Below are 23,035 nucleotides of genomic sequence, written 5' to 3'. Positions count from 1 at the left end.
CAGCGGCAGTGATAGTATGGATTATGATGACTCAAGCTCTTCTTACTCTTCCCTTGGTGACTTTGTCAGTGAGATGATGAAATGTGACATCAATGGTGATACTCCTAGTAAGTGTACTTGGAGAAATTGGCCAGCTTGGGACAGGGTTTGGGGTTCTGTGATGGTATGGTCTGTACCCGCCATCCTTGTTGTTGTTTTTTAATTAAAAAAATATTTTTTAATTAATTTTTAACTGGAGTATAGTTTTTTTTATTTTTAATTTTATTTTATCTTTTTGGCTGCATTGGGTCTTTGTTGCTGCGTGCGGGCTTTCTCTAGTTACGGCGAGTGGGGGCTGCTCTTCGTTGCGGTGCGCAGGCTTCTCATTGCGGTGGCTTCTCTTGTCGCGGAGCACGGGCTCTAGGCGCACAGGCTTCAGTAGTTGCGGCACGTGAGCTCAGTAGTTGTGGCTCGCGGGCTCTAGAGCTCAGGCTCGGTAGTTGTGGGCGCACGGGCTTAGTTGCTCCGTGGCATGTGGGATCTTCCCGGACCAGGGATCGAACCCATGTCCCCTGCATTGGCAGGCGGATTCTTAACGACTGCGCCACCAGGGAAGTCCTTGGAGTATGGTTGATTTACTATGTTGTATTAGTTTCTACTGTACAGCAAAGTGAATCAGCCATACATATAATCCTTGGGTTTTGGCAGACGTGGATCCTCTGACACACGTGGCACTGGGGGATGCCAGTGAGGTAGCTGTTGATGAGCTGCAGAGCCAGAAGGAAGCAGAGGAACCTGGCCCAGACAGCGAGAACTCTCAGGAAAACCCCCCTCTGCGTTCCAGCTCCAGCACCACCGCCAGCAGTAGCCCCGGCACCGTTATCCATGGAGCCAGTTCTGTACGTGAGGACTTGGAGGAGTGGATAAGTGAGGACTGTTACTTGGGACATGGGCCTCAGCTCTGTTAGGAAAGCTAGGATGAAGCTATTCACTTAATTTACTACTTTCTTCACATTTCCCCCTTCTTCCTCTCCGTAGATCCTATAGTTTAGAGCCTGTGAGATACAGTTTGACCCCAGAAGGACATCCAACTTTGTTCAGGGGCTAGCCGAGATCCCCTTTGCATAATTTGTGGAGATAGAGAACAGGGGTATAACAGAGATCTTTTCTCACATACCCCTTAGGCTAGGAACCTGACAGGCCTGGCTTGAACTGAGAACATAGGAAGGCATCACAGGGCACCAGGTGACTCCTTTCTATTTAATATGTCCCCTAGGAACCTGCCGACTCAACGGAGATGGATGATAAGGCAGCAGTAGGCGTCTCCAGGTCCCTCCCCAGCGTGCCTCCCAGCATTGGCAAAGCGAACGTGGACAGGCGTCAGACAGAAATTGGAGAGGGGTCAGTGCGCCGGCGAACCTATGATAATCCATACTTCGAGCCCCAGTATGGCTTTCCCCCTGAGGAAGATGATGATGAGCAGGGGGAAAGTTACACTCCCCGATTCAGCCAACATGTCAGTGGCAGTCGGTGAGAGCCTGGGGTTGCCTTCTAGATGGGTGACTGAAGGACCTCACTACAGTGGACCCTGGGCGAGGGTTAACCAGAAAGTCTGAGCAGTCTGAAGGCTCTCATGGTCCTGCGTCCCCAGAGGGTCGTGCTTTGATCTAGGCATTTAGAAATTGTGGGGAGGGAGAGGTGACCGCAGTGTAGCATCAGGCCCACACGCCCAAGATTAGGTACCCCTGCCTGGGGCTTATAGGTGCCACTGTGCATTCAAGGGCTCAAAAGCTGCTGCGGCCCAACAGCTTGAAACTGGCAAGTGACTCAGATGCAGAGTCAGACTCTCGAGCGAGCTCGCCCACCTCCACCGTCTCCAACAACAGCACTGAGGGCTTCGGGGGCATCATGTCTTTTGCCAGTAAGTGCCTTCAGCTCTCTCACGCTTCTGTCCCATCTTCACTCCAGCAGGGCCTGACCATGGCAGGTATGGCTTAGAGCTTCAGATATAGGGCTGGGTTGGCGTTATCAAGCTCCGGATAAGGTCGTTTGGGTGATACTGAATAAGGTATTTTCAGGGGAGGTCAACTGAAGAACAGGGACAGATTAGTCGTTATCTTTATACCTGGAGGTTTTAGTCTGTTTCAGGTAAGACAGCTAGCTGTTAACTGAAAAATCATCATTATATTAAAAATCATACACTTGTACATATATTTTTTGGAAATATTCTGGTCAAATTTGATTTGGGTATATATCTAATATCTTCTTTGCCTGGGAAAGGACTTTTTCATCAGCGCGCCTTGAAATCTATGTGACATTGACTTGTGCATAGAGAAAATTACCAGAAATGAGGGGTGGTGTCAGTTAAAGGCTAAAGACAGACTAGGGACCGGAGAAAGCCGACATGGGGGATAATTGTGATGGTGAGTTTAGAAGCCCAGGAGGGACAGCACCAACATCAGACCGGAAGCGCGTTAACTGCCGGCGTTCATGCTGGGTCAGCAGTAGAAGAGAGACTTGGATGTTATCGTGGGAAGCCGTCAGAGAAAGTTGTTACTGGGTTGTGAGCAGTCCTGGCAGTGGCCCCTTTGTTTGCCCCGAGTTAGGCGTGATCCTTTCTCAGCGAGGTCAGAGGTTCTGGGATTGCATTTGAAAAGGAGGAGGGTGAAGATGATGATACGGTCATTGGAGCAGAATGCTCTGGTTCTTTATCCCTCTGACTCACTGCTCTCACTCGCTCCCCTTGACAGGCAGTCTGTATCGGAACCACAGTACGAGCTTCAGTCTTTCAAATCTCACACTGCCTACCAAAGGAGCTCGAGAGAAAACCACGCCCTTCCCCAGTCTGAAAGGTAACTCCAGCCCTCCTTTTGCCAAGCCAAGATTCTCTGGGAAATATTTCAGGCCTGTGGGTGCTTCTCAGGAGCCCCATGTATGAAGAATCCTTTGATCTGGCCATTGCCTCTCATATGGCTTCCCATGGCTTTCACTGCACATCATGAGTTCTTGCTGGTTTTCAGATGGAAAACTGTCTTTTGTAGCTAAAGAGAAGGCCCTGTTATATCATATAGGGTAACGGCAATTGGGGGATTACTGCTGCTTCTGGGGGGAGCCTTTGTCAGAGGCACGTAATTAACATAGGGCTCATCAGCTGCCACCAGTCAGCTGCCACCAGTCATCTGCCAGGTTCCTACTGTATGAACTTAGGACAAATTCCGTCCTAAAGAGCTGGCCCCCCAGGAAATGGTTGTGAAGAGCCTGGCAGTGTTTATAGAGTCAAGAAGTCTCTTACTTTGGCTTCATGTCAACTTAGGCCCTATGAATGGGCCTGATAGCATTGGTCGGCTTCTAGGGGCAATTAAGACCTTATTTGATCTCTGACAGTTTGAAGGGTTCTTCTTTTTTATAAATTTATTTATTTTGCTTATTTATTTTTGGCTGCGTTGGGTCTTCGTTGCTGTGTGTGGCTTTTTCTAGTGGTGGAGAGCGGGGGCTACTCTTTGTTGCGGTGCGCGGGCTTCTCACTGCGGTGGCTTCTCTTGTTGAAGAGCACGGGCTCTAGGCGCGCGGGCTTCAGTAGCTGTGGCTCGTGGGCTCTAGAGCGCAGGCTCGGTAGTTGTGGCTCACGGGCTTAGTTGCTCTGTGGCATGTGGGATCTTCCCAGACCAGGGCTCGAACCCGTGTCCTCTGCATTGGCAGGCAGATTCTTAACCACTGCGCCACCAGGGAAGCCCTGAAGGGGTCTTCTGAATTTACTCTGACTTCTGTTTGTTTACTCTGGATTTTGTGCTGAAATATTTAGTCACAGAAGGAAGCACCATGAGAAACAGCTTCATGTATTTTTTAACTGACCTCTCTTCCCAGTGTTAAAAATGTCAGGAATCTAGGGAATGTTCTTTGGTGGGGATGGGAACATAGGCTAGATGGGCAAAAGGACATCATAGCTAGTGGTGTAGGGAGCTAACCAGCCCTGTAGAGTGAGTCTACACAGGCTCAGTAGGTGAGGTATGGAAAGGTGTTAGCGTCACTGGCTTTCATTTGATATAGTTAAAGGGGAGAGCAATTGAAATGCTTTCATTGCATGCTGTTGCTTCACTTCATTTGCTGCACTCATCACTCCCATCCAGCTCCCATCCTCACCCCCACCCCCCTTCCCATGACAGCATCTACAAGTTGGGTCTCTTCCCTCTGCATACCTGCAGCCCCCCTGGACCCCTGTGCTAGATGTTTCATGAAAACCCATGGTCCCCTTTCACGCATGTGCCTGCCTAGTACCTAAAGGCTCCTTGTGTTACTACCCTGCCTCTGGCTTTGAGAGGCCATAGCCTTAAGGATGGTCTTTCCTCGAGCCTCAGTCGTCTCGTGGCCACTTGGCTTCCAGCTCTGAGGTGCCTAAGAACTAAGGTTATGTGCACTAAGCTTTGGGAGAATGCTCAGATTATCTGACTTACAGCTCCATTGAGGGGTACAGGGGTTGTGGTATCATGGTGCACCTACTAATTGTGTATTTTGTGTCCCAGTATTTGGGCTAAATACTCTAATGGAGATTGTTACTGAAGCCGGCCCCGGGAGTGGTGAAGGTGGGTCTTGCCCGTGAGCTATGCATGATCTTTTTTCCTAGCATCTCCTGTGCCTGCCTGAGGGCCATCCTCCTCATGGAGCAAGCGGCATCACTCGAGTGACCTGCCTTGCCCCGTGCCCCGGGATGCCCATGCTTGCCCATGGGGTGTGCTGCTGGTGCATGTGGAGTGGCCTGAGTCTCCATGCCCACTTCCTCCACATTGCCACGGCTGCTTTCTGCCTATGTGTGATGCCCCAGTGCTGCCCTCACCCAGCCCTTCCAGGGAGTGGGTGTGGAACACGGCTACCCAGGGCTGTGCTGACACCAGCTACTGGACTACAGTAGTGATATCTCTCATTCTACCTTCCTGGCTGTAGGAAACAGGAGGGCCTTAGTGGACCAGAAGTCATCGGTCATTAAACACAGCCCAACAGTGAAAAGAGAGCCTCCATCACCTCAGGGTCGATCCAGCAATTCTAGGTAATAAATGGCAGAGCTGTTTTAGAAGTTCTCAGATAGAGGTAGTGATCCTTGTACCAAACACTAGCGATGCTCAAAAGTGGGAGGGAAGCTCTCAGTGGGTAAATGAGATCCCTTCCCCTCCTGACTCAATCCGCATGCGGCAGTAATAGCTCTTGGTGTTGAGCAGAGTGTACCAGCAGTGGTGGGTACTCGGGCAAACCAGGCCGTCTGGAGAGGTAGGGTTTGCAGTGGACTTGCATGTTTGGAGACATCCAAACTTTGTGTTTTGCCCTTGGAGGCAAACATCTAGTCTGGTGAAAGGGGGAGATGCTCTGCAAAGGAGCCAGTGACCACAGAAGTGGTATGTGGACCCTCCAGTGAGAACCAGCAGTTCCTGAAGGAGGTGGTGCACAGCGTGCTGGACGGCCAGGGAGTTGGCTGGCTCAACACAAAGAAGGTGCGACGGCTGCTGGAGAGCGAGCAGCTGAGAGTCTTTGTCCTGAGCAAGCTGAGCCGCACGGTGCAGTCAGAGGACGAGGCCCAGCAGGACATCATCCCAGATGTGGTCAGTGCTGGGGGTTGGGGGTTGGAATCAACTGGGAAGAGGGACATGGGCGCCAGAGGTGGTTGTCCCAACTCTTGCCCCTGGGTTATTGTTGCAGGAGATCGGTCGGAAGGTGTACAAGGGCATGTTAGACCTGCTCAAGTGCACGGTCCTCAGTCTGGAGCAGTCCTACGCCCACGCAGGTCTGGGTGGCATGGCCAGCATCTTTGCGCTTCTGGAGATCGCCCAGACCCACTACTATAGTAAAGGTAGGGATCGGACCAGCAAGGCAGCATGCTGTCCACCGCTCTCCCACTCTTCTCTGAAAGAATGAACTCGGCCCCTTGACGAGTTTCCCAGTGTCAAGCTGCTTCCTGTTAGGCTTTGGGATTTTGGTCTCTAGTGCGTGTATGTATGTAGTGGGTGTTTTCCCGTCATGGAAAAGAACGATGTCAGCTTTTCTTCCCTTCCACATCCTCCTCTGGCCTTGCTTCTCCCCCCTCATTCCCACACCTGGACTCTCACTCAGTGTCTCTTTTGACCTCTTCCTACATTTGACCTTTTCCTCAGAACCAGACAAGCGGAAGAGAAGTCCGACAGAGAGTGTAAATGCACCAGTTGGCAAGGATCCTGGCCTGGCTTGGCGGGGGGACCCAAAGGCCATGGCACAGCTGAGAGTCCCCCAGCTGGGACCCCGGGCACCAAGTGCCTCAGGAAAGAGTCCCAAGGAACTGGACGCCAGAAGCCTAAAGGAGGAGAACTTTGTAGCGTCTGTCGGTGTGTGTTGTGTCGGGTGCGGCAGAGGGGTTCTGGTTTCTTAACGTCCCCCCCTCCTTTCAGTTCATCCAGAATCCCGCCTTTCTCTTCCCCATGCTTTGCCCTGTAGACAGGAAAATAGATTTGTGTCCTTTTCCAATGGCATTTCTTTATACTTCTCTATCCCTTGTGCTTCATTTACAGCCACCCTCACCTACATCTTAGGGGAAGAATGGAAGTTCTGCTTAGAGGGCCGAGCGAGGCTCAGTGCAGGAGTCTGGGCTGTACTCCCCGTCCCTCTCTTTTATTTCCATCTGGATTTCTTCACGTAATGGAGAGGGCACATGAGCTCCCGCAAGCTATAAGGAAGTTTATAGATGCGTCTTTGGGCTATAAAATTGTGACTGTCTGGGTCTCTAAAGCCAGTTTTCCCCCATCCAGCCATTATGCTGCCCTCAAATTTGCTCCTTTGGGGCATGTCCGGCAACCCCATTTCCCTGGGTTCTGGACTTCGAGGTGCAGAGTTCTGAGTCAGCTTTTCTTTAAACATGTCCTTACTGGACTTGATTAGACCTTGCTTACATTTGGTGTTTCTCCATTCCCACTAAGGCAGAGCCTTGGTGAGCTCTCTGGGTGTCACCTCTGTTTGACTCACTCCCTGCCTGACCTTGAGTCATCTAGATTGTGTCTTTCTTTTTCGGGTTCTAGGTCCCTGGGCAGTGTGCTTCTAGCCGGTGCCTCTTTGCCACATCCATTAGCAGCTGCCTTTTGCTCCCATAAATGGTAATGAGGAACCAGTTTCCTTCTTAGGAGAGCTGCGCTTCTCTAACCAGCAAAATATTGTCCTAGAGGCAGTCAACCATGCTTTTCTCCTGCCTGTTGTGATGTTCTAGAAAATGTACTGACCTGCCAGTCTGGAGGTCTGGAGTTTTAGTCCTGTATCTGCCCCCAGCTAGGAAAGTGACTTTGGGCAAATCATTTCCCCTTTCAGGGTCTCTGTCACCTCATCTGGAAAACAAGGAGATTGCACTAAGTAGACTCTAAAGCTCTTCCAGGAAGAGAATTGCCATGATCGGTACTCTCTCTTTTAACCCCTACTAAGATGCTCTTCTTGACCATTTAGTGTTTTCTGTCACCTCTACCAGAAGCCTTTTTCCCAATGACTGGCTAAGATGGGTCTCTTGGTAGGGCAGGCACTGATGCTGAGGGTAAGGTGGGGTTTTCTGGTAGCAACAAGAAGGGATGCTAACTGCCTACCTTGAGTGGCCTCTCTCCAATCCAGTGAATCAAACAGGTTTGTGCTCATGCTTCTGAAACCCTTTGGCTGCTTGAGGTAATCATCTGTCTTATCTGGAATCTTTAAAATTTGCTGTTGCCTAGCTCACTTGGCAGAGGGCGTGCTGTGGTGGAAGTTTAAACTGGTCCTGAGCTACCTGATCTTGAGCAGGCGCTCCAGCCTCTTTGGGATCAGTTTCCTCCTGCCAGAATGAAGGAGCTTGATTAAAGGCTCCGCCGGCTCTAACATTCTGTGAGATTTTTACTGCCACATTGAGGTTAGGATAGGAATTTGGTTCTTGACCTGGGGGGAAGGCGTTAGATCTCTTGATTTTTTTTAACCCCCTTCCCCTGCAATGAAGGTCTCTTTTTATCTCTTGATTTGTAATCCTGTGCCTGACAGTGAATCAGCTTGGGTGGGTGGGTCTCCATTTCATCTGTCTGACCAGCCTCTGACTCTCTCTGTCTTTCTCTCCTGCTCACATTGCATCTGGGGTAGAATTGTGGAACAAGCACGAGGAGGTGAAAAAGCAAAAAGCTTTGGAAAAACAGAGTAAGGAACAAATGCCCCTTCCTGTTCCCAAGTCTCCCATACCTGCCAACTCCCCAGGCCCAGTTGGGGCAGGCTCCCTTTGTCAGCCCCACCCCAAATTTGCTCTTGGGGGCGGGTGTTTGGAATGAAAGCAGGTAGGTGCTATGTGACTCATAGGTATATGCTTGTAGGCTGCTTCTTTCCCCCTCCCCTTGTAGTAATCAGGCAGTAATCAGGGCATCTACTGTGTAAAATCCCTTAGAGCTTGGTTCTCTATTGCTTCCGAGTTGGTGGGGAGAATGTTTGCCTATTTCAGTGCCCCTCATTGGCTGATATCTCCCTCACCCATTAGAAGGCCTGTGGGCACAGTTGGCAGAGATGGTTGCTGTCCCTCCGTGTTGAGTCTGTAGCTTCTCAACTCTCTCTGGTGGCTTGCCTAGGCACGCTTTCTTGCTTTCTGTCATCCTGTCCTTCTGCCATACCATTGTGGGCGGGCGGGAAATGTGGGGGTGGTTTTTTAATGTCAAACACGGAAGCTGCAGGGTGGGGGTGGGCAGCGTCTGCTGAAACAGCTGGTGTTTTTTAATCTCGTTGGGCTCTTCCTTTTCTAGCCCCTTTAGACGTATTTGTTTGGGAAGCAGAGTGACCTGGGGACCCTTAAAGGGTCTTAGGCACGAGTGAAGCTCTGATTCTGAGTACAGTGGAATGTGGTTCAGATGTTTGTTTGTGGAACTTTTCTGCTTTAGGATGATTTGGTCAGAATTTTCTCAGGTTGAGAAAATGGCTGCAGAACCCCTTGAGACCAGGTTTAATTTTTCCTACTTGGTTCTTAAGGCATCTGGGGACTTCTTCCAGTGCGGCCTGAGTAGGTGGCAGTCCCTGGAAAGGTGACTGGGACATGCTGAACTGGTCTGGGACCAGGCTGTGCTGCTGTCCCACTCCCTTCGCCAGCCTGCCCCTAGCCTCTTGTACTGAGTAACACAAGTCTTCCCCTACTCAGGGCCTGAAGTAATCAAACCCACCTTTGACCTTGGTGAGACAGAGGAGAAAAAGTCCCAAGTCAGCGCAGACAGTGGTGTGAGCCTGACGTCTGGTCCCCAGGTTTGTGACAGCCTTGTTGAGGATTGCGAGCATTAAAAATTTGCTATCTCAGAATACTTCTTTAAGATCAAAACTGAACAAAATGACAGCATTGAAACAACATGAATATCCAGCCATAGGGGAATGATGAAATAAGTGTAATATATCCATGTAATAGAATATTAGTATCCGTTAATGACTGTATTTTCAAAAATTTGGTGACATGGGAAAGTGTTTACAAAGCTATATACAGTATGATTCAAATTTTATTTTTAAAACATACATAGAAAAGACTGAAAGGAAATATGCTAAAGACTTAACAGAGATTAACGTAGGTGGTAAGTTTATGGCTTATTTTTATTTCCTTATTCTTTCGTGTATTTTCTGTAGTGAGCATGTACCTCTTTAACATTCATTATTTTTCTCACTCTGTAAGTCATATATATTTTATATTCAGGAAAAATGTTCATTTTTCATGACCTATCTAGAAGGGTGGGGTTGGGGAGAAGGAAGAAGATACAGTATTTCTCAGGGAAACTGAGACTAGATCGGACACCTCCCGAATGTGTCTGAGTCCGTGTGTCTTGTTTCAGAGGACTGATCCAGATTCTGTCCTTGGTGTGAGTCCGGCCGCTATGATCCGAAGCTCGAGTCAGGACTCTGAAGTTAGCACCGTGGTAGGGGAACACCACGCTGGCATCTTGGTGGGTGGGGTGTGGGTCCCCCTTCGGAGAAGGGGGCTGCTCTCTCCTTTGGGGGCTGTTCTTAATCTCAGGTCAGGTTGGTTCTCTTGGTGGAGATGTCTACCTGTCATAGGTCTTTGTTTGTGGGATCAGACCCCGAGATTTCACCCAGGGCTTCTCCTCATCTTGTAAAGAAGGTACTTCCAGAGGCTGTCTGGCACACCTTTGAAGTTGGATAACTTTTTTTATGGTAGCAGAGAGCTCTAGCAGCTTGGCATTTCTGGGACACATCCTGGGGAATATCCCTTACCACCGTTTTTTCCTTTCCAGGTGAGTAATAGCTCTGGAGAGACCCTTGGAGCGGACAGTGACCTGAGCAGCAATGCAGGTGATGGAGCAGGCGGTGAGGGCAGCACCCACTTGGCAGGCTCTAGAGGCACGTTGTCTGATAGTGAAATTGAAACCAACTCTGCCACCAGTGCCATCTTTGTAAGTTTGTTTACTAACAAAAGAAGACCATTTTTTCAGTGGGATGGGGATGGGTTAGAAAAGGATGAAAAGTTAGGAGGCAATTAGAAGGAAAAGAGGAAGGAAGGAATGGATAACCTTCATATAATTGACTTTAAAGAAAATGTTTCTTAAGTTAGCTTTTTTCAGAGTCATTTGACTCTGTGATATGGGGCTTTTAGACCCTTCTCCTGAATCATTGATGACTTAGGCTTCCTGCCCAGTCAGATAAGGGCCTTGACTCCTATGTGGCAGTAACCCCCGTGTTTAAAATAAGCGAAGTGATGCCTTTATAGCAATGTCAGGGCAGTTGCAGCTCTCATTTTGTACCAGTCTACCTATTTTTATGGACTAGTCTAGTTTTATTCTGGTCACTGCTTTATTTATATAGCACCTTAAAATAGCATTTCATTTTAGTATATTCCTTCATTTCACGTAGTATGTTTGAAGCTTTCCTTCATTAATAAACATCTATTAAGTGATTTACTAAATGCCAGATTCTGTACTAAAGAAACAAGGATGATAAGGCATGATTCCCATTTTCAAGAAGTTTGCAATTCAGTGTATTGCTACAACTAATCTCTTCTGCCAGGTGAGGGAAACAAAGCCTTAGGAAGAAAAGATCTTGCCCTAGGTTATACAATAAGCCGGTGATCAGTTGGAATTAAATGAATTATTTTTAGTCCTTGCCTTTAGACCCACTGCCCTTCAGTGTATACAGGCCTCTTTAGGCAGCTTTAAGGGTTCTGATACACTCATCACTTGGTTAGGCAGAGTGGAGAATGGATATTCTCTACACGAGCTCATAGGTTCTTCTCTTTGGTCTGTGGGGAGAATGGAAGATGAAATTGAAATGAAATAAATTATTTAACACTGGTGATCATTCCCACCCCCAGGGCCTTCTGTATACATGTTTCTAATAGAGCAAGTGACATCCCAAGGTGGAGGTAGGGGATAGGATTGAGAGTCAGCAGAGCCATTCAAGCTAATGGACCTTAACTCTCCCTGAGTCTAAACAGGCCCTTTTAATTAAGAGTATTTTATATTATTATTATTTTTAATACATTTATTGATTTTATTTATTTATTTTTGGCTGAGTCGGGTCTTCATTGCTACGCACGGGCTTTCTCTAGTTGCGGTGAGCGGGAGCTACTCTTCGTTGCGGTGCGCGGGCTTCTCATTGTGGTGGCTTCTCTTGTTGCAGAGCATGGGCTCTAGGCACGTGGGCTTCAGTAGTTGTGGCACGCAGGCTCAGTATCATGGGCTCTAGAGTGCAGGCTCCATAGTTGTGGCGCATGGGTTTAGTTGCTCCACAGCATGTGGGATCTTCCCAGACCAGGGATTGAACCTGTGTCCCCTGCATTGGCAGGCGGATTCTCAACCACTGCGCCACCAGGGAAGCCCCAGGAGTATTTTAAATCCTTCTAGTGTGCTTCCATTTTGGAGGTTGAGATAGATGTTATGGAGTAGCAGTCTTGCAAGAAGCCATTCAGCTGTGTGCTACCTTCCCTGGCACCTTCCTGGGACAAATTCTTACTTTCCCTGTACTTCTGGGCAAGGCTGTTTGTGCAGTGGAGTTGCTGAGAGCAGTTACCTAAATTTCTTGGCTCAAAAAGGGCTATTTTGGTAAGAAATAAATTACCTTAGGTTAATATGGTTCATTGAAGAAAGTCCTTCGCTGTGAACCAGGAAGCTGGCATTTGGACACACTAATTAGGTATTGCCTAATGATAACCTTTGTTCAGTGGCTTCTCTGCTTATGCTGTTGCATGTGTTGTGAAGCAGGCATGAAAACTACCTCTTACCCAGCCAAAGATCTTTTTTGAATGAATAGAAAGTCTAATATTGCAGAAGTGGTAGATGAAGTTAGTGGTATTTCTATGTGGGAAGGTATTTCTAAGAGATGGTAGAAGAGAAAACTTAACATTTATCAAATACCAGCCATGTGCCAGGCACCATTAAGTGATTTATATGTATTTTCTCATATTAAATGAGAATAGTCCTTTCGGGTAGGTATTATAACCTTCCTTTTACAGGTGAGGAAAATGACTCTCAGAGAAGCTAAGCTTTGTACCTAAGACCACACAGCTAGTAGGAGGCAGGGATCTGAACGTTGGTCAGTCTAGACTTCAAACCCAGTGTTCTTTTCACCGCATCACGCTGCTACAGAGAATTTGCCTAATTTTTTTTTTTTTTTTAAGAGGAAAGAGTCTTACAGGGACTAAAGGGTAAAGGTAAGTAAAAATGAAAACTTGATTGCATGTTTTGGGAGGCAGTAACAGAAAGCGGGATTATCAGATTGACTTCTGATTGAGGCAAGCAGAGTAGCAAAGGCAGGGCTACTGGAATATATGTGACTAATGATGGTGCCTAGTGTGTGAGCCTCTTAATGAGCTGCTTGGTTTACTTTGCCCCTATTCATTGTTACCTCTGGCAGCTGACCTATTGCCTCTTCTCCCTAGGGTAAAGCCCACAGCTTGAAGCCAAGCGTAAAGGAGAAGCTGGTGGGCAGCCCAGTTCGCTTTTCTGAAGATGTGAGCCAGCGAGTCTATCTCTACGAGGGACTCCTAGGTGAGAAATAGACTGCGAAGGCCACTTGCACTGGAAGGAAGCTGGACTCAGCCCGGGAAGAGGGTGGCACTGAACAAGTAGCTGCTTGGCTTTTTGCTGATCTCAGTGCTGATGTTAGAGGACATTTTTATGTCTGAAGCAAGCGACTTACTGGGGAAAAAACAGTGGGTGAAAACTAGAAGACACTGAAGTTTGGTATTAACCAACAGCCTCTGTCTTTCTGTCTTCTTTTACTTTCTTGCTACCATGGTCCTTCCTGCTCACAAATCGGCAGGAAGGGACAAAGGATCGATGTGGGACCAGTTAGAGGATGCTGCTATGGAGACCTTTTCTATAAGTAACCACCTTTCTTTGTGTGCTGTTCATCCCTCCTCCTCGGGAGGGATTGGGCCTCACTTGGAGGCAGCTGGGGCTGGTGGCAGGAATGTTAGATCTGGGGTGAAGAGTCTCGTGTTTCCTTTGCCCTGGAATTTGTAATGACTTCCTTTTTTCTGGAATTTACTCTGTTTTAGTTTGGCAGCCATATTCTTTATATGTTATATAAGCCCCTAAAAAAACTCTATTCCACACAGGCAAAGAGCGTTCTACTTTATGGGACCAAATGCAGTTCTGGGAAGATGCGTTCTTAGATGCTGTGATGTTGGAGAGAGAAGGGATGGGTATGGACCAGGGTCCCCAGGAAATGATAGACAGGTATGAGGCTTAGAAACCCTTGGGAAAATGCAAATTCAGTCTCTTCCCAGTTAATTCTTGTTCTCCCACCTGGGGGCTGACTTGTCCTGGTCTCCTGCTCAGGTACCTGTCCCTAGGAGAACATGACCGGAAGCGCCTAGAGGATGATGAAGATCGTTTGCTGGCCACGCTCTTGCACAACCTCATCTCCTACATGCTGCTGATGAAGGTAATGTCTGTTTTGCTTACGCCCAGCTACTGCTGATACTGGAGGGCAAGGCTTGTTCCTGTTGCCTAAATCTTGGGGCAGCTGGGAAGCAGTCAGAGCATCCTGCTGGGCCTCTCTTCTTCATTGAAAGTCTGAGGCCTCTCTGCAGCTCACACATGATCCATTTATCTGAAGCTGCCAGGCTGTTGTGCTAAGGAATGTTGTAAAGGTGATTGATGATTGCACGCCACTTGTTTATTCTGAATTTTAAATGGGCTTCCTTTGCTAAATAGTTTTAGGATGCCTGTAGAACTCCCCACAGAATACAGTGGAAAAAAATTGTTTTTTACATAGTAGGCTCTGAAACTTTAGAAAGAATGCCCAGAATTTACTTTTCAGCATTAGTCCTTTATCATACAGACTTTGCCATAGATGTAAAAAGAGCTACTCATTGAAAAAGCAATGGTAGGTTCTAGTTTGACTTGGTTATACTTGGTTTTTACAGCTGTGGGAGAACTGTGTTACCAAATAGAAGAGTCCTGTTCTGAAAGGGACTTGGTGGGTAGAAGAGAGTTGTTTTGAGAATGAGCTCCTGGGTTTCTCCTCCTCCTGTTCTCCCAGCCTCTCTAAATGTGAAGGGATTAGTTGATCGAATGCAGAGAATACCCTGCAGGCACTCTTGGTTTGTTTCCTTTTCTGTTTAAGGGTCTCTTGAACTCCAGGGGTACCAGTTAAACTCTGGTTGGGAAAGGGTGGTGATCTTTAACCCTAAGATGGTGTCTTGGTGACCACTGAGTGTAGAACTTTGCTACTCTTAAGTCTTACTATCTAAGAATCACACTCTGAGGAGCCCCAGGGGTTTTTAGAGGTGAATGTTATGGTATTGGTTGGGGGGTTAGGGAGGATGTGTCCCTGTGAGTCCCCGTCCACTTAAAGCAGAACTTCTCTAAGAACCACTTTTCTGCAGAAGCCACCTGGAGACAGAACCAGGGTTTTTCTTCTCAGACTGTTGGCAGAACACACAGTCGAATGTTTTATCCTCAGTGATATGGTCTTTTAGAATTCTCCTTTTCTCAGGAGGAAAGATATTAAGATCCTGTTTTGGCTTTTCAGGTAAATAAGAATGATATCCGGAAGAAGGTGAGGCGCCTGATGGGAAAGTCGCATATTGGGCTTGTGTACAGCCAGCAAATCAATGAAGTGCTTGACCAGCTGGCAAACCTGGTGAGCACACCTGGGCCATCCTTTAGGCTCCCTTCCATCGCGCTAGTCAGCCTCGCAGGCGTGGGCCTCATGGCCTAACGCAGAGGCTTCCGCATAGGTCATTTCTTGGCTCGTATGTTTTCAAAATCCCTAGTTCTGAAAATAGGGCTTTGACTCTAGATGAGGCTTTTGCCCTTCTGTTCTGTGATAGGATTCTCTGCACTAAAACCATCCCAGTGCAGCCATTTCAACGTTTGTGTGGTCTGTGGACCCCTGTGGATCCACAAGGTGAATACTGTTTTCATGATAATACTAAAATGTTGTTTGCCTTTTTTACTGGGTTGACATTTGCACTAAGGGTGCAAATGCAATGGTGGGTAAAACCACTGGTGCCTTAACACGGTGAAGATGGTGGCACCAAACCGTGCTAGTGTCCCCACCTCCACACACTCTCAGTTAAAAATAAAACAAAAAGCCAGTTTCACTTGTGAATGTCCTTGATGAAGCAGTTAAAATCATCAGTTTTATTAAATCCGATCAGTGATTATACATCTTCTTAGTATTCTGTGTGACAAAATGAGAAATATACATAAAGCATATTGCTGCAAATGAAAATATGATTGTTTCGAGGAAAGGGAATTTGTGACAATTTGAGTTCCAAGGTGAACTGACAGCTTTGCAGCCAGTCATGGGACATCATTTTTACTTGAAAGAATGACTAACAAATTATTGCTATTTGGAGCTGGGTATTTGGCAGACTTTTTGTGCATGAAGCTTCCCAATATGTAAAGACTTTTCCAGTGAGATTGGTGATGAATGTGATTTTTTGATATTGTGTAATGAAGTGCATCAACATTTGGAAGAGCTGCATAACTGGGCGAACCAGTATTTCCCAGATGACTGATGTGTGATGTTACAAATCCAACTGTGGGTAAAAGATCCACTCCAAGTGTAACACAGACGAATGGATTTTAATGTAACAAAGTACAAAGTGTTCATTGATGTGTTTTCAGATTACACACTGCAACTAACTTTAAGAAACTTCTTGAGGTTCTGGTATAGCATCAAAGAAGAATATGCATATTTATCTGGAAAGCCTAGTAAAATACTCCTCCCTTTTCCAGATACGTATCTGTGAGGTCAGATTTTCTTTAATATACCTCAACCAAAGCAATATGTCACAACAGATTGAATGCAGAAGCAGATATGAGAATACAGCATTTTTCATTAAACCAAACATTAAAGAGATTTGCAAAAAATGTAAAATAGTGCCACTCACCACATTTTTTTTTTGTTCTGGAAGATATGATTATTTTAAAAGAATATGTTCTTTATATTATCATGTAATGGATTTATTAATGAATTATTAATTCCTTTTAAATGAATTAACAGACATTTAAATTTTTTCAGTTTTAATTTCTAGTGTGGTAAATACCGATAAATAAAACTTACAAAGACATGAGTTCTTGGGGGTCGTCAATAAAGTTAAAATGAATAGGAGTCCTGAGACCAGGAAGTTTGAGAACACATCCATGGCGGCCAGTGGCCAGCAGATGGCGCCGCTCTAAGGAAGCTGATAAGAATTGAATTGCTGAATGAGGGATTCTTGGCCCAGAGGGCTGTGTGAGAGGGATGTTTGGTTGTCCCTAAAGGATCTCTCTTTCCTCAGAATGGACGAGATCTCTCTATCCGGTCCAGTGGCAGCCGGCACATGAAGAAGCAGACATTTGTGGTACATGCGGGGACAGACACAAATGGAGATATCTTTTTCATGGAGGTAGGTGCTGGTTCATGCTAGGGGCCCAAAGCAATATTTGAGAGTCACAAGGAACTCCTAGCACTGATGCCAGAATATTTTTCCCCACTTATCTCATTCATCTTCATGATCCATTTATCATTAAATTGTCAGGCTCTTATGCAAATAAATTAATATAATAGATGATTCCCTATCATTTCTTTTATTTTTTAATTTTAATTTATTTTTGGCTGTGTTGGGTCTTCGTTGCTGCACGCGGGCTTTCTCTAGTTGCGGCGAGTGGGGGCTATTCTTTGTTGCCGTGCGTGGGCTTCTCATTGCGGTGGCTTCTCTTGTTGCGGAGCACAGGCTCTAGAGCGCAGGCTCAGGAGTTATGGCGCACGGGCTTAGTTGCTCCGCGGCATGTGGGATCTTCCCAGACCAGGGCTCAAACCCGTGTCCCCTGCATTGGCAGGTGGATTCTTAACCACTGTGCTACCAGGGAAGTCCATCCCTATCATTTCTTTTATATATAGATTGCATAGATGATATAGTCACATCGTCCATAAGTCAGAACAACATAGAATGGTATACACTGGCAAGTCTTGCTCTCATTCTTATCCCCTTCCACTCAGTTTCCCATCCACCTCACCCCTTCCTCTTGGAGGTAACCACTTTTATTTATAACCACTTTGTATCTTCCAGTGGTTTTCTATGCAAACACAATAAAATATGAGCATAAGTTCTTATTTTTCTACTCCTTTACCTAAAGGTAGCACATAATATCTACTGATCTGTACCTTTTTTTTTTTTTTTTCATTAAACTTATCCTGGAGATCTTCTGTATCAGTACAAAAAGAGCTTTCTCATTCTTTTTACAGCTGTATAGTGTTCCACTGTGTGACTGTACCATAGTTTATATACCCAGTCAGTATTTACGTACCCTTGATTTTCTTCCAAATTTTTGCTATTGCCAGTAGCGCGACTCTGGATGATGCTGTGCCTGCTTCATTTCCCACATGTACAGGTTTATCTAAGAATTTCCAGAAGTGGAATTGCTGGGTCAAAGGGGAAATGCATTTATAATTATGGTTGATATGACTCTAAAGTATCTCTTAACATATAATAGTTTCGCTCCCACGTTGCCATTTATTTTGTTGAAGAAATGTGCGCAATTACATTTTAGATATTTTGCTGATTGCATCTCCTTAGTGTTGTTTAACGTGTTTCTCTATCACCTGTATTTGTACAAGCTAGTAATTCAATCTAGAGACTTGGTCAGTTTCAGATTCAGTATTTTGGCAAGAAGAGGTGGTGCTGTATATTTCCTGTCGCCTCATATGGTTGGCTCTGTCCTAGTGATCAATGGGTTCACATGTGGGCAACCTGACCTATCCACTGCAAAGTTCCTCATTAGTTTTCTGATTTAGCTTATGGTATTTTTTTTTTTAATATTTATTTATTTATTTATTTGGCTGCCCCCGGTCTTTGTTGAGGCATGCGGGATCTTAGTTGCAACATGTGGGATCTAGTTCCCTGATCAGGGATCAAACCCGGGCCCCCTGCATTGGGAGCACAGAGTCTTAACCACTGGACCACCAGGAAAGTCCCTAGCTTATGGTATTTTTCACCATGCAGGATTTTTTTACTTTTTTGTAGTTAAAGTAATATCAGTCATTTCTTTTGTGGCTTCTGGATTTTGAGTCATAGTTAGAAAAACCCTTTCTTAATCCAGTATTGTAAAGGAAATTGGCCATGTTTTCTTCATTTCTGTGTTTTTAATTCTCAAATGGATCTCTTTCTAAGTAATTTTAGGGACCAAGTACTGCTCCTCTATAAAGTAGTGAAATTAGCTAATATTCTGCTGCCTTTTGGCTTATTGAATTTGATTTTCACATTCACAGCTTTTTAAAGAGGTGGTTTGTCAAACGTAGGGTGGGATTTCTGCTGTGAGGCAGAAACATACATGATGATGTAGCTGAGAAGGGAGTCGTTTTCATGTCACCTTGAAGTGTTAGAATTTGGTTAGGTGCCTATCAGAGCTGAGGGCTACTTAGGACATCTGCACCACAGTAAATTTCTCCAGAGGATTCCTTGAAGTATAGGATTCTCTCTCACCACTGTTACAGGGAGCCTCATACGAGGGCCCTGGAGCATGGGGTGGGTCCATCATCTCATAGATGCTCCCCCTTCTACTGCAAAGCGAGGGTACCTTGCTCATTCCATCAGTGCCTGGCTACTGTGATGCTATCAGATTTAGCTGTTCTCAGCACAGCCTACTGGTTGCATGAGTAGTTGGATAGCAATTTGCAAAGACTTTAAAAAAATCATCTTTATTGCCTTTTATTTTAATTACAAAAGTAATAGAGTATATGCCGTAAAAGTTTCAAACCATATAGAAGTAAAAATAAAGTAAAAAGTAAAAATTTTCTTTTACTTCCTTTTACTTTCTTTAACGGTAACCACCGTTAAAGAATTTGGCATGAATCCTGTCAGATTTAAAAAAATGCATATTTGTATAAATATAGCTTACTTTTATGGAATTTTGTTTCAGTGTTTATAAAAGTGATATCAAACTACAAATATTGTTATATAATTTGGCTTTTTTCACTTAATGTATCACAGGCATACCTATAATATGTCTACATATTATAGAAATCTATTTATTTATTTTTTTAATTTTATTTATTTTATTTTATTTTTTTTTTTATTTTTTTGCGGTACGAGGGCCTCTCACTGCCGTGGCCTCTCCCGTTGCGGAGCACAGGCTCCGGACGCGCAGGCTCAGCGGCCATGGCTCACGGGCCCAGCCGCTCCGCGGCATGTGGGATCCTCCCGGATTGGGGCACGAACCCGTGTCCCCTGCATCGGCAGGCGGACTCTCAACCACTGCGCCACCAGGGAAGCCCTGTTTCTATTATTTTTAATGGATGCTTAACCACTAGGTGTTCTATGGAAGTGCCATAATTTATTTAACTGGTCCCTCCCACTTTTTTTTTTTAAACAACGCTTCACTGATTATCCTTGAACATAAATCCTTGCACACTCACATGAGACTTTCTATAGGATAGATTCTTAGTGTGAAATTTCTGGGTCAAGCTTATATGCATTTACAGTTTTGATAGATTTTGCCAAATTGCCATCCCAAAGACTATGCCAGTTTACACCTCTACCAGCAGCACAGGCAAGTATGACACATTATTACCATCATCTCTCTAGCCTAGAAATCATATGTTCTTCTGAATGCCTGTCCCTCTCCCTTCCATTGCGTTCTTAGGGGGTTGTGGAAAGTGGAGTGGTCGTCTCCATTTTCCACATGGAGAGAACCACAGACTTCACCTGGGGCTAGAATCCAAGTTTCTAATTCCTACTCAGCTACATGGGCCCTTTTCTTCCTAAAGCTTTTGAGCCCCAGTAAAGTCTCAGATGGTAGACTAAAACTGGTAATCTTGTATATTCCTCATTCATTCACCTAATTTTTATGGGGCGCAAATCATAGCCAAGGCACTGCTGGGTTTGGGATTATATCAGTGAATAAGGGAGACATAGTTTCTGTTGCCCTAACAGGGTTGACAAGCCATTGGGGAAGTCAGATAATTAAACACCCAGTGTCATGAAATATAATGAGCATTGCGAGAAGATGTTCAGGGGGCAGGTGTTACGGGAATACATAGCAGAGGGTCTGGGAGTCGTGGGCGACCCTCAGAAGTGGCCTTTGAGCTTAGACTTGAAGAAGAGGAGGACTTGATGGCTGGAGTCGGGGAGGGGAAGTGTGTTCCAGGGGTATTTGGGGTAGAATGGTGGGACTTGATGGAAGGAGTCTTGCATCACTCCTTCATTTCTGGCCTGGGCAGCGGGGGGAGACGGTGGCGCCATTTACTGAAATAGGGAACTTAGAAGGAGGAGCTGCCCAGGAGGAGATGTGGAGTTCAGACTTGGACATGATGAGTTTGAAGTGCTGCCAGTGAGACATCCAGATAGAGAGAGCTCAGGACTCAGGAAGACAGGTCTCATATGCAGAAAGATGTGAGACTCATCATCGTGGTCATAATAATTATTATTATATTTCTTATATCCTAGTTGTATTGTTGTTATAGCAGCTAACTCCAGGGTACATTCTATGTGCCTGGCTTTATTCTAAGAATTCTTTTAAAAATTTATTTAATTAACTAATTTATTTATTTTTTGGCTGGCATTGGGTCTTCGTTGCTGCGTGCAGGCTTTCTCTAGTTGCGGCGAGCGGGGGCTACTCTTCATTGCAGTGTGCGCGCTTCTCATTGCGGTGGCTTCTCTTGTTGTGGAGCACGGGGCTGTAGGGGCACGGGGTTGCGGAGCACGGGCTCTAGGCGCGCAGGCTTCAGCAGTTGTGGTTTGCAGGCTCCAGAGCGCAGGCTCAGTAGTTGTGGTGCACAGGCTTAGTTGCTCCGCGGGCATGTGGGATCTTCTCAGACCATGGCTCGAACCCATGTCCCTTGCATTGGCAGGTGGATTCTTAACCACTGCGCCACCAGGGAAGTCCGATTCTAAGAATTTTATGCACATTAACTTATTTAATCTTCATAGTAACTCCATGAAGTTATTACTATCCCCGTCTTACACACGAGGAAATATAGACAGAGATTAACTTGCTTAAGGTGACACAGCTAAGTAAGGAGACAGCCTTAAATCTAAATCCAGGTAGTCTGGTCTTAGACCTGTGCTCTTACCCATCGTGCTATAATGTCTCCACCATAATTGAAGGCATACGAGCAGGTATGTCCACCTGAGGGAGAATGTTGAGCAAGAAGAGGACGTGGAGAACTTTGCCTTTTAGTTTATATAATTTTTTTTTTTGCAATAAGCAATGTCCGTGTGTCACTTGTGTAATTAATTTTTGAAAAGATTTATGCAGAACTAGAGCTGAGCCAGGATTAGAAAATGTGTTGGTTCCATTTTTTTTCTCGCTTAAGTCTGCCCTAATCCCCTGCCTTTGTGCTTGTCAATAGCGATGATTCCTAAGGTTGTAAGGTGGAGGCATAAGATATCCTCTGCGTACTTTAAGTCCAGAACACGCAAGAAGTAATGAACACTGACTGACGTGAAGTGAGCCTCCTTCCTTGCCCACAAGTTCCTTTCAACGGCTCCTCCTCTGTCGGTAAACCTTCTAGTGGACGATGTGTCCGGCAGTTCAGTTTTTTGTGTCTCCACGTAAGAAAGACTGAGCATAAGACAGAAAACCTGACCTTGGGGATGCTCCTAGGACCAGCTGTCCCATCTTTCCCCGTGGGGAGCAGCATGCAGTGTGGCCTGGGGTGGGAAGAGACCAGGGCCACTGACTGCCCCGTGTGCCTCTGCAGGTGTGTGACGACTGCGTGGTGCTGCGTAGTAACATCGGGACAGTGTACGAGCGCTGGTGGTATGAGAAGCTCATCAACATGACCTACTGTCCCAAGACCAAGGTGCTATGCTTGTGGCGTAGAAACGGCTCTGAGACCCAGCTCAACAAATTCTATACTAAGAAGGTACCCGTGAACTCTGTGTGCGTTGGGGGTTGGGCGTTGAGGGAAAGTGCGGAGCTCCTGCAGGAAGTTAACATTGCAGAATCCACGCTGGAGCCCCACTTTTGCCTCTGGCTGTGGCGTGGAACACGTAGAGCTGTCTCCGAGGTCCTGGCATCGGCCCAGGCCTCCAGCAGCCATTCTAGAGTAGAGGGTGGGGAGCCTGGAGAGCTTGTATGACAGGACAGCTCTCCCCACTGTGCCGCAGTGTCGGGAGCTGTACTACTGCGTGAAGGATAGCATGGAGCGTGCCGCCGCCCGACAGCAGAGCATCAAACCCGGTGAGCGGAGGACGGCTCCCTGGGCGCGTGCCTTATGTTGGTTTTCATCCGTCCTGAGCGGCGGAGGCCTGATGAGGAGGTCAGGCCGCGGGACTCCCCCCCTCCCAGTTAGCTGACGACCTCCTCCCTCGCCACAGGGCCGGAGCTGGGTGGCGAGTTCCCTGTGCAGGACATGAAGACTGGCGAGGGCGGCTTGCTGCAGGTCACCCTAGAAGGGATCAATCTCAAGTTCATGCACAACCAGGTCGGTGCAAGTGGCAGCGTGAGGCTTCCCAGCCCCGGTGTTCCACCTGCAGTAGGATCAGTGTCCAGGTTCCCAGTGCTCCCCCAGCGAGCGCGAGAGAGACCTCCGGGGCTAGTGAGAGGATCGGAGAGAACGATCAGAGGGGAGGGCGCAGTGACACTGGCAACCACCCGGAAGGTGCGGCAGGGAGCCTGTGCGGGGGGGG

General features: G+C 46.5%; 1 protein-coding gene across 10 annotated transcripts in view; it reads left to right on the top strand.

The window, feature by feature from the left end:
* MADD (MAP kinase activating death domain) overlaps positions 1-23,035 on the top strand; it is a 34,642-nt gene that overhangs the window by 7,176 nt on the left and 4,431 nt on the right. For 2 of the 10 annotated variants that reach the window (XM_007455738.1, XM_007455747.1), the window contains exons 10-32: positions 4-107; positions 688-878; positions 1,256-1,509; positions 1,761-1,900; positions 2,730-2,831; positions 4,500-4,559; positions 4,918-5,020; positions 5,381-5,567; positions 5,665-5,815; positions 6,117-6,323; positions 8,077-8,130; positions 9,110-9,210; positions 9,783-9,866; positions 10,203-10,361; positions 12,842-12,950; positions 13,225-13,287; positions 13,523-13,643; positions 13,746-13,851; positions 14,944-15,054; positions 16,703-16,810; positions 22,105-22,269; positions 22,514-22,586; positions 22,724-22,830. In XM_007455738.1, the coding sequence (XP_007455800.1) occupies positions 4-107; positions 688-878; positions 1,256-1,509; positions 1,761-1,900; positions 2,730-2,831; positions 4,500-4,559; positions 4,918-5,020; positions 5,381-5,567; positions 5,665-5,815; positions 6,117-6,323; positions 8,077-8,130; positions 9,110-9,210; positions 9,783-9,866; positions 10,203-10,361; positions 12,842-12,950; positions 13,225-13,287; positions 13,523-13,643; positions 13,746-13,851; positions 14,944-15,054; positions 16,703-16,810; positions 22,105-22,269; positions 22,514-22,586; positions 22,724-22,830 (2,860 nt within the window). The remainder of the gene's footprint in view (positions 1-3; positions 108-687; positions 879-1,255; positions 1,510-1,760; positions 1,901-2,729; positions 2,832-4,499; positions 4,560-4,917; positions 5,021-5,380; positions 5,568-5,664; positions 5,816-6,116; positions 6,324-8,076; positions 8,131-9,109; positions 9,211-9,782; positions 9,867-10,202; positions 10,362-12,841; positions 12,951-13,224; positions 13,288-13,522; positions 13,644-13,745; positions 13,852-14,943; positions 15,055-16,702; positions 16,811-22,104; positions 22,270-22,513; positions 22,587-22,723; positions 22,831-23,035) is intronic. The other 8 variants (XM_007455743.1, XM_007455746.1, XM_007455742.1 and 5 more) reach the window with 7 other exon arrangements.

Source organism: Lipotes vexillifer, unplaced genomic scaffold, assembly GCF_000442215.2.
Source record: "Lipotes vexillifer unplaced genomic scaffold, Lipotes_vexillifer_v1.1 scaffold977, whole genome shotgun sequence".
NCBI classification, from domain to species: Eukaryota; Metazoa; Chordata; class Mammalia; order Artiodactyla; family Lipotidae; genus Lipotes; species Lipotes vexillifer.
This window is presented reverse-complemented; position numbering and strand designations above follow the sequence as displayed.